Source organism: Chrysochloris asiatica, unplaced genomic scaffold (assembly GCF_000296735.1).
Source record: "Chrysochloris asiatica unplaced genomic scaffold, ChrAsi1.0 scaffold00076, whole genome shotgun sequence".
In the NCBI taxonomy this organism is placed as follows: domain Eukaryota; kingdom Metazoa; phylum Chordata; class Mammalia; order Afrosoricida; family Chrysochloridae; genus Chrysochloris; species Chrysochloris asiatica.
The window spans coordinates 7,268,612-7,278,550 of NW_006408594.1; the positions used below are offsets into that span (position 1 = coordinate 7,268,612).

At 56.1% G+C, this 9,939-nt stretch overlaps 1 protein-coding gene across 1 annotated transcript in view; it reads right to left on the reverse strand.

Moving 5' to 3' along the window:
- TOM1 (target of myb1 (chicken)) overlaps positions 1-8,423 on the reverse strand; it is a 9,203-nt gene extending 780 nt beyond the window's left edge. Inside the window, exons 1-6 of the mRNA XM_006865232.1 lie at positions 8,296-8,423; positions 6,720-6,753; positions 6,307-6,400; positions 5,502-5,622; positions 3,132-3,207; positions 37-96 (exon numbers count right to left, since the gene is read on the reverse strand). Of these exons, the coding sequence (XP_006865294.1) occupies positions 37-96; positions 3,132-3,207; positions 5,502-5,622; positions 6,307-6,400; positions 6,720-6,753; positions 8,296-8,405 (495 nt within the window). The 5' untranslated portion in view covers positions 8,406-8,423. The remainder of the gene's footprint in view (positions 1-36; positions 97-3,131; positions 3,208-5,501; positions 5,623-6,306; positions 6,401-6,719; positions 6,754-8,295) is intronic.
- Positions 8,424-9,939: the final 1,516 nt, after the last annotated feature.

Sequence of the window (9,939 nt, forward strand, 5' to 3'; positions counted from 1 at the left end):
GGGGGGGGGCAGTGGGCTGGGTGAGCCCCAGCTTACCACGTCGGTTGAAAGCCACTGCTCAATGTCCTCCATGAGGCACGCCTGTGGGACAGGGACCTGGAAGGCAGGAGGGTGGGACAGTCACTCTTGCCTCCCCTCCACTAGACAGCCCCCCCTCCCCGCCCCATGCACTGCCAGTGAGGGAAGGCACGGGCCAGCAGACTCAGTGGGGCAAGTGGGGGTGGGGTGGGGTGGGGGACTCTTCCTAGTTGGAGAGGGGTCTCAAGTCAAGGCTCAGGGTAGAGACTGGATTGGATCAACAATGATGGCCCAGTCCTGGCGTCCAACGGCCACTCTACCTCAGGGGCTCTTATAAAGGAATCCGGAGACTCGGGGTGGGGTCAGGCTGGTGGACTCAGGCCACTCTATGGAGGGGACAGGTCACTTGGGCCACAAAGGCACAGGCACTGAGGTGAAGGCCTTGTGTGGGACTGCCCTTGGGAAAGCCAGCTGTGGGTGTAGATGTTGTACCAGGATTTGAGTCTGCCCTTTGGGGTCTCACTGAACGTCTGTGCACCCCGTTTCCCTCAGCTGTCAGACAAAGGGTAGAACTCTAGCGGTCTTGTATGCTGAGGGTCAGACGAGCAGGTCACCAAAGGCCACTTAGCTCATTCTTAGCTACACTGGGACAGGAGGACCTTTCCTCACCCAAGCCAGAAACCCCAAGTTCCAAGAGCTAGCATGAAGACCCAGAGGTGGTGGTGGTGGGGGCACGCAGAGCCCAGAAAGCCCGCCTCCCAAGGGGTAGCAGCAGCTGGCAGGTGAGCCCCAGGGTCTGGGCTGTCAGAGGGGCTACGCGGGAGTCAGGAGCACTCAGCAGGCCCTGGGGCTGAGGAAGAGTGTGGAGGGCACAGGCTGAGCCAAGGTGCCCCGCTGGGGCCTCGTCCGTGCTACACTCAGGGCCCCCGCCCCCAGGCCTTCTGTAGCCCCCTCCCTCAGCAGCAGCGCCTGGGCCCCCCTCCCCCTGCTGCTCTCCTCACCAGGCCTCGTCTCACCATCCAGTCCCTGAGGCTCTGCTCGCCGCAGCCTTCCATCTGGATGGGAGAGGGGCATGCTGCAAGGGACTGTCTGGGGGTAGTTCTTATGAGTCAGGAGACCCCTGTGTGGGGTCTGGTGTATGTAGTGTGATGTGTGGGGTGTATGGTTCAGTGCAGTATGTAGTGTGCACAGTGTGCAGTTGATGTGGTGTGGCATGATACAGGGTAATGTGTAGTGTGTATAGTGTAGTGTGTAGTGTGAAGGTGTGTGGGCTGGGTATAGTGTGAATGTGTGGTGAAATTTTTGTATGGTGTGTGGTGTGGGTAGGGTGTGAATGTGTGATGTGCTGTGTATGATATGTGGGGTGGGTATGGTGTGAACGTGTGGTGTGCTATGTATGATATGTGGTGTTTGTATGGTGTGGCATGGTGTGAATGTGGGGTGCTGTGTATGATGTGTGGTGTTTGTATGATGTGGCATGGTGTGAATGTGGGGTGCTGTGTATGATATGTGGTGTTTGTATGGTGTGGCATGGTGTTAACGTGGGGTGCAGTGTATGGTGTGTGGTGTTTGCATGGTGGGGCATGGTGTGAATGTGGGGTGCTGTGTATGATATGTGGTGTTTGTATGGTGTGGCATGGTGTGAACGTGGGGTGCAGTGTATGGTGTGTGGTGTTTGCATGGTGGGGCATGGTGTGAATGTGGAGTGCTGTGTATGATGTGTGGGGTGGATTTGGTGACAGGTGACACACAGTGGAAGTAAAGGAAGGAACAGAGAGCGTCTTGCTGTGGGGAAACCACAACTGCTCAGGGACTCCAGCGCCCCATCTGAGCTGGGCAAAGCTGCTCAGTTCTCTCCAGACAGATGCGAAGGGGGTTCGGGGTTTGGATGTGCAGCTCAGGTGTTAGAAACACGGGATCTCCTAACCCTTCATAGTTAGCGACGGGCAAGCTGGAGACTGAGGGAAGAGCCACCACAGGATGTGTGTGTGTGCGTGTATCTGTGTCTTCCTGGGGACAGGGCACCAGGCCAGGAGAGAAGACACCGGGATTCTGCTTCTCCTCCTGCCTGAGTAGGTGACACACTTCTCTCTGGCCCTGGCCTCTGTCCACAAAAGGTGACCCGAGAGGAGCGCTTTGAGCAGGCTCCTGGAATGTCTGGGTTCATCAGGGTTCCAGGAGCTACAAGGATGGCCTGCACGCACACACTCTGTGCTCTAAGAAGCCCATGGTGCTATGTCTCCCCTCAGCCTTGGGAGGCCCTGAAGCAGAGCTGGAATGCAGCCGGGGGTTGCCAGGACTCTATGCCCGTGGTGGACTGGGTAGCTCCCAAAGTCGCCTACCTCATTTCCTAGCTTCCATCCTGGATCCTTTCCAAACAGACACCAAATACATGCCCCCTGGCTCCAGAGGTTCTAGTGGCTTCCCCAGTCTTCCTGCCTTTCCTCAGCCCTCCCGATCTCCTCAGGGAAGCCCATGTCCCATCACCAACCTCTTCCCTGCCCACCCTTCCTTGTCCTTCTCCCCGCCCCTGCTGGCTCTAACTACCTCCCCACCAGAGCTGGCTAAAGAAACCCTTCCTGGCCCAGCTGCATCCAGGAAGACACACACAGGGGAAGCTGTGCTTGCAGCTCTTGTCCAGGGGGAGGGGCCAGCACTGACACCACTCACAGAGCTAAGGATTTCAACGGTACCCCATGCTGTTTTAGGGTGTTCTTACAAGGGTGTGGTGCTGTGGGCTAGGTGACGGGCTGCTACGGGCAAGGAGCCTGGTTCCCCTCAGGAGGTGGAATTGACTTGATGGCAGAGAGTTAGGTTTTGGGATGGAGAGAGGCAGGGAGTGGACTCTACGTCAGCACAAGACACTGCACAGGCCCGCTCCACCACTGCTCCTAGAAACTACTGCAGACTCATCTAAACCCAGGGTCAGTTAGGGGCATGGTTTGCCTACAGGTACTCAGCTGGTAAGTGGGGGTGCTGGGAAGGGACCCCAGGGCTGCCTGAACCTAACTGGCCTCAGCTGTAACACAGGAACAGCCACAATAGCCTCAGGGAGCGTGGGTGCTGAGCAAGTGCGCCCACACAGGAAGCATCCCTTGCCTCCCTCCGCTTACCGCTCCGGTGCTTTGCTGTCGGGCATCCAGGGCTCCAGCCAGGCCGTCTGCTGCTTGGGGGGCCTCGTATTTGACCCTGAAACACAGAGGCAACCATAGTCATTAAACACACCCCTCCCGCTGGACTCAGCCTGGTCACACGGCATGACCAAGGCCTCCAGCTCTCCAGCCCAGCCGGGCAATGGAAGACGGGATCTTACGAGAAGGCTGGAACACCAGTGGCCACGGCAGTGACCAAGTGCCAGGGACTGAGACACAGCCCCAGCAGTGATGCTAGGGAGCTTCACCTACAGACCTTTTGAGCGGTGCCTGTTCTGTGGTTTTATAAACTGTGGTTCTGTATAAGGCTGCATTTGAGTGGAGAATTTCATTCTGTTGCAGAAATCAATTTTGCAAACTGCTGGTGAGGGTCTTGCACTGAAGTTGGCTTGAGTCTGCCCCTCCCCTCCCTGCCTCGGCAGCATGCTCTGCTTCTCAGGTGTCCACTAGGGGGCGCTGGCCAGCCTGCATGGTCGGGAGGTGCAGGGAGGCTGTGCCAGGCTGAAGGGCAGGTGGGAGAGCAGAGGCAGAGGAGGGATGGAAAGGAGGGAATGTTTGGTGCCTGAGGCCAAGCCTCAGGAGAGCAACCGAATAAGCCATTAATGGTGGGAAAACAGCGCTAACAGGAGGGGGTGGGGCAGCTCTCCTGGCTGCTACTGGGGGTGCCCAGGGAAGGTGCCCAGGTAACCCCTTCGCAAGATCTGTGCTCTCAGGGCCATGATGTGGGAGAAGGAGAGGAAGCGCCTGAAGAACACACCCTGACTGCAGCCACGCTCCCCAGGACTCCAGCAGGGTCAGAGCTGGAGCTGGTGGAAGACAAGGCGCTGGCTTCTAGGTAACCAGGGAACAGGAGGCTGAAGGCGGGAGGGAGGGTCAGACAAAGGCAGGCAGAAAAGGCCTTGGGGGATTCAAGAGTCCCAGGGGACAAGGCAGGGAGGGGGAGTCAGCAGACCAGTCAGGTCACCAGTGCTAAAGAGACCACCAGGAGGGTGAAGGTGGACCAGCTAGGCAGGGAAACAAAGGGAAGGGAAAGGTGATTCCTGAGCTTCCCTGCTGCAAGTTCTTTGCTGGGGTGGAAAGCCACCCCCAGGGGAGCCTGCTCCAATCCTCCCCACTGTGTCTGGGTGGCCCTTGCCACCCTCTCCAGCATCCCTCCACCTTCCCTACAGAACACACCTGCCCACTTCAGAGCTTATGATCTGATTGCCTCTGCATAGGAGCCCTGCAAGGGCCGTTCCTCCTACTGCCTGCTCCAGCCTGCCTGACAGCCGCCCTTTGCTGGCCAGCCTTCCTGACAGATGCCCTTTGCTGGCCAGCCTTCCTGACAGCCGCCCTTTGCTGGCCATGCCTCGCACATCTCCTAGGCCAGCTCTCAGCACTGCAGGCAACCGTCTGCTCACACATCACTCTCCCACAAGGCTGCAGGACCTGGGAAGCAAGTCTCAGCCTGGGGTTGCTCTGTGTTCCCAGGGCCCAGGGGCTCTCCAGTGTGGCCAGCACAGCTGCCCGCTGGGGCCCAGCAGGCAGACCACCCTCCTGGCTGCAAGCCCCACCAGACTCATCAGCTCCTCTCTGCCCAACAGCCACAGACATCCCTATTCCAGAGCAATTGGGAGCCACTGCTCCCGGGACACCTAGTCTCGGGGTACAGAATGTGCCCTGGATGAGAGGCTCGGCACAAAGCTCAGGGCTGGCTATGGCAGCTGGCTTTGCCTATGTAGGTGGGGTGTGCTGGGGGGCTGAAAACAAACACACAAAACAAGAGGCAAGCATCTTCCCTGTTAAGCCTGTGTGTGCAGCCAGTCCCTGAAAACTCCACAGGCCTGGGTGACACACTCAGAGCACCTCCTGGAAATGGGAGATGGGCCATGAATGGGCAGAACCCCGGCTCCGCACACGGGCGAGGTGGAACCAACAGAACGGCATGGCAAGTCCTATGGCTCCGTCAGAACCACCCCACCTGCCCCGGATGACCTGGTACCGGGAGGACGTAGACATGGGGAGCTGGCCGGGAATGGAGAGACTGGTGGGACCTGACAACCCTGGGTTCTAACCTAGTGCTGCCCAACATCGGCCCGCATGCTGGACCACGGGAGGTCACATGACACAAGCAGGTGGCACACAGTTGGTCATCAGCCTGCGTGTCCCCTCTCCACCCATCACTACCAAGGCAAACAGCACTGGGGGAGCTTGGGGTGGCTCTTGGGCCACGCTGGACCGACTTAGGGGGCAGGAAGTGTTCACCTCGGAGGACATGGGTGGCCTCCCCAACCCCCTAGTCAGGGTGGGGACCCTGAAGCCAGATAGCAGGCAGGGCCCAGGGGGACTCACTCTTTCCGTTGGTCAGACAGTGAGCTGCCCCGAGTCATTGCAAACATGTCAAACTCGTCTTCTAGTCGGCCGGAGGCATTCAGAGACTGCAGGCCAGCCTTCACGCTGCTGGAGCCCAAGTCTGTGTGGACAGAGAGGCCCAGGTAGAGGACCCACCTGGCTGTCCTGGTAGACTGAGCTGCTCCTAAACCCAAGGCTTGGTACTGGACAGGTGGGGCCAGAGTGGGAGCAAGGACGTCTGACTCGGGGCACTCCCACATGTCCATGGGGTTTCCAACAGCTGATCTTTAGGAAGCAGACTGCCAAGTCTTCCTTCTGAGGTGCCTCTGGGTGGACTAGAGCCCCAACTTCTCAGTCAGCAGCCGAGTGTTAACACTTCATTCCACCCAGGGACTCACGGGAGGGCGGTAGTGATTAGAAGAAACCTAGCGTCAGAGATTCCAGACGGGACCCTAATTCTTTCCTCGAGGTCAGCACGCAGCAGGTAGTGATGCTGACCACGGTTAACGTTTATTAGGCCTGCACTCTGGGCCTGGCCCCATACAATCACATCATGTGTTCAGTTACCTAATCCTCTAACAATCTATGAGGAAGGTCACGTGGACGTCACCGGTCCAATGCCACCAAGACAGCTAACCTGTGGCGTATTTGCAAGCACAGAATGGTGGGATTTCTGGAGACAGAACACCCACGTTTGATCCCGGGTGCCCAGCTTTGTTACAAGATTCAGCTTGGGACCCTCACAAAGTAGGATCTGGGGCCCCAAAGTGCAGGGTGCTCACACACTTTCAGGCAGCCAACTTACTCATTCCTGCCAGCTGGGACGAGAGGTGGCTGGGAGCCGCAGGGCCAGGGCCCATGTCCATCAGGTCAGGTGCAGGTTCCGTTTCACTTGGGGTCTGCAGGGAATGAGAAGCCGTGAGGATGACCCTTTCTGCCTGTAGCCTCACTTCCTGTCTCGAAGCCCCGAGCCCAGAAGCTCTGCCCACAGATTGTCACTGGAGCCCCACTGCTATGGACTTTTCTTTCTCCCCTGGGAAGCTGGAAAGACCCCTGGGCATCAGCTGGGGACACAGCCTTGTCTACTTTAATGGACAGTGAGCCTGGGTAAGGAAGCACCAGCCAGCCGACCAGGTTCTCTGGGAAGGGACCCCCAGCCCTTCACCCCCTTCCCATGAACAGAGCATGAGCTAATTACAGAAAAGATGGAGTCTCTACCTTGGCGGTCTGGCCTGTTCGGAACCGCTCAAACCTACAAGACAGGAAAGACGCAAGTCAAGGAGACATACCGAGAGGACCAAGACTCAAGCGGGGTTTCCAAACTGTGGGTCTCAAATCAAAGACAGGGTCACCGCAGGGTGATACTGTATCCTCGTTTGCTCTGGACAGACTCTCTGTGGTCATCCCCACCAGGCAAAACTAGAACAGAGCAGAGAGCAGCGTACACGGCCCAGTGTAAAGGTCACTGCTGCTCTGTGAGACCAGCTTCAGTGAAGCTGTTGCTAAGTGCTGTGGGGTCGGTTCTGACTCATAGTGACCCTGTATAGGGTTTCCGAGGAGTACCTGGTGGTTACAGCCCAGTGCTGATCGTATAGTGCCACACCAGGGTTCAGTCATAGGTAGGTATTTGTGATCCCTGATGGGACACAGGACAGACACACACACTTTATGTAATTGCTTTATAAAGCCATTTAAAGGACCCTCAGACAGGCCAGGGGGCAGGTGAGCTGGGATGGGATCTGTCCGAGGCTGTGTGGCCCTGGGTAGATGACATCAGTTCTGTACTTTAGTCTCCTTGTCTATTAGAAACGGGGTAAGAGAACCCCTCCAGATGGTTCTGAAGATCAGCTGAAAACACTGGGTGTGAGTCACAGTGAAAGAGTGAGTTTTGGGGGGTACCTCCACCCTCCAGCCCATGTGCCTACTTTCATTCCCAGAGGAGCTGGAGGGTGGCACACAGGGCCAGGGACAGGAGCCAAGCAGATGTGACTTGCACTGACCCCACCCCACTCTGTACTGAACTGGAATCCCTCTGTGAGCATCTGCTGATGGAGAAAGATGCAGGGCTGAGCGAGTGACTGGCGGGCTGGAATAAGTGGCAGCATTTACCGAGCCATCATCTCATGGACTCTCATGGCTGCTCTACAAGGCTCTTGTTTCACACACACGGACAAGCTGTTCCTTTGAGCAATATCTCTCCCCTCACTGTACCGGGTCCTGGTTGAACTGGCATCAAGAGGCCATCCCCTCCTCTAAGTCAGAGTCTGTCTCAGGGGCAGCAAGCTACAAGGATGGGCAGATGTTGGAGCTGGTCTACTTGCTGATGGTGGTACCCTTCGATCCCTGAGACGTTGGAGCTGTCTTGGGATATCTCCTTCCTGCCCCGTTGGGAGGCTTCACGGTCTCACTCTTCCTTGGGTTCTGAAAGCTACCCATTGGATAAAGACTGTTCTAGTAACTTCTGTTTGAGCTTTGTTCACCAGAAGTGCTGTAACCTGAGTCAGATCCCAGAGCCAGCAAGTGGAGGAGCAAGCGAGGACCGAGCAGGTGTGTATGGCACCAGCCCCACGCTCTTAGCCACTGTTTCCCCATCTCTCGGGGTGGACTCGGGGACACAGGTGGCAGGAATAACTTGGGAAAGCAGGTAAGGGGGAGTGAGTGGATGGGGAATTCATGCACATGCTCAAAGACAGCCCTGTGGCTGCCCCGTGTTTGAGAAGACGGCAGGAGAAGGTTCGGGCGCTGAGAAGAGACCAGGAGAACGGGGAAGATGGAAGAAGGCTGGGCAGGGTACCGTTCATGGCGCAGGAACACGTTGTTGAGATTGTCATTGACGATGAGCAGCTCCTCCGTCAGCTGCTCATTGGCGATTCGGGGGATGAGCTCCAGGACACGCTGCTGCATGGCTCTGCACGTTCGGTTGAGCTCCTACCAAGTAAGAAAAAACACAGCCAATCAGCTTGAGTAGGGCCGCCTCCAGTGGGCGGGGCCACATCCAATGGGCAGGACCACCTCCAGTGGGCAGGGCACTGGCCCTGCGGAGGCTTCCTAACTAGGCTTTGAGGATCACGTCGTGTATTCTATATTACAAATACAAAGGACTTTCGTTTCTGCTGCCATCTTTGCTTACTTGAAAAAATTGAGACTGGAAGGTGCCAGGTGAACAAACGGCAACTTCTCTGGGTGTGTGGAGATTTTTGTAGCCAGACCACTAGAAAATGAACTTGATTTTGAATTTCTGCCTCATTCGTTTTACGGATGGACTCTTTTTTAGTAATATACTTAAATTTTGGAAAAGTTTTTGATTTACAGCTCCCCCTTGGGTTGACATGTATCCAAGTTAAGAAAGGAACACTGGAACAATATTATTAGCTACATTTGTTAAGTGCTACGGAGTCAGTTCTGACTCACAGCGATCCTGTATAGGGTTTCCGAGGAGCAGCCGGTGGGTTTGAACTGCTGGCCTTGTGGTTTGCAGTCTAGTGCGACCCCACAGCGTCACACCAGGAGTCCTGGTAATTAACTGGAAGACTTTATTCTGGTGTTACCAGGTTTTCACACAATGCACTTTTCTGTTTCAGGATCCAATCCAGGACTCTGTAGTTAACAGACAGGTAAACGTAGTTTTGAAACATTTGACATTTCAACAACTCAGGCCGATGCTGAATCATTAAGTATCACCTATTTAAACTTCTTTGTGGAGAATGAAACCCACTCTGTACGGGTCTGGAAGGCATCCTGGTAATGCAACAGTTAAGCTCTGAGCTGCTAACCCACGCCACGTGTCCATGTGAGAAAAGACCTGGCCATCCACTCCCAGATTACAGCAGTGGAGCCCCCCTGTGAGGCAGCAGCTCTATCTACCCTGACCTAGAGGGTTGCTGTGAGTCGGCGTGTACCTGACAGCAGTGGAGTTGGTTCTGGTTTCAGAGCCTGCCACCCCCGTGACGTGTTCAGTGCCTGAGAGCTGTCACCGTTGTCAATCTTGCATGCCAAAAGCACGTACACCCACAAGGCCTCAGCTTGTGGTAGGCAAAACTGACTGCATCAGTGCAATCCCGCTGCCCTGAACTCACTCATCTGTTCTCTTAAACTCTCAGCGACTCTTCCTACTCATTTGTTCATTCCTTCATTCAACCCTAAGACTTCGACTTCCATCCCATGAGGTGAGGACTCTGAGCAGGCTCACTGCACCAGCTCAGCTAGGCGCAGGGACACAGGTAAGTCAGACACGAGCCCTGCCCTGCGGGAGCGTGAGGTCCAGAGGGAGACCGACATGGCCCCAAACAATCACACAGTGCTCTGTCCTGGATTCTGAAAACTGCTTGTCCACCTGGGTCTCATTGCCTGTTTCATGTCCAGGGGCGGAGTCTAGTCAGGAAGATAAGCATGGGCATACTTGTGCTTACTTATTGATCTATAGTGCACAGTTTCCCCT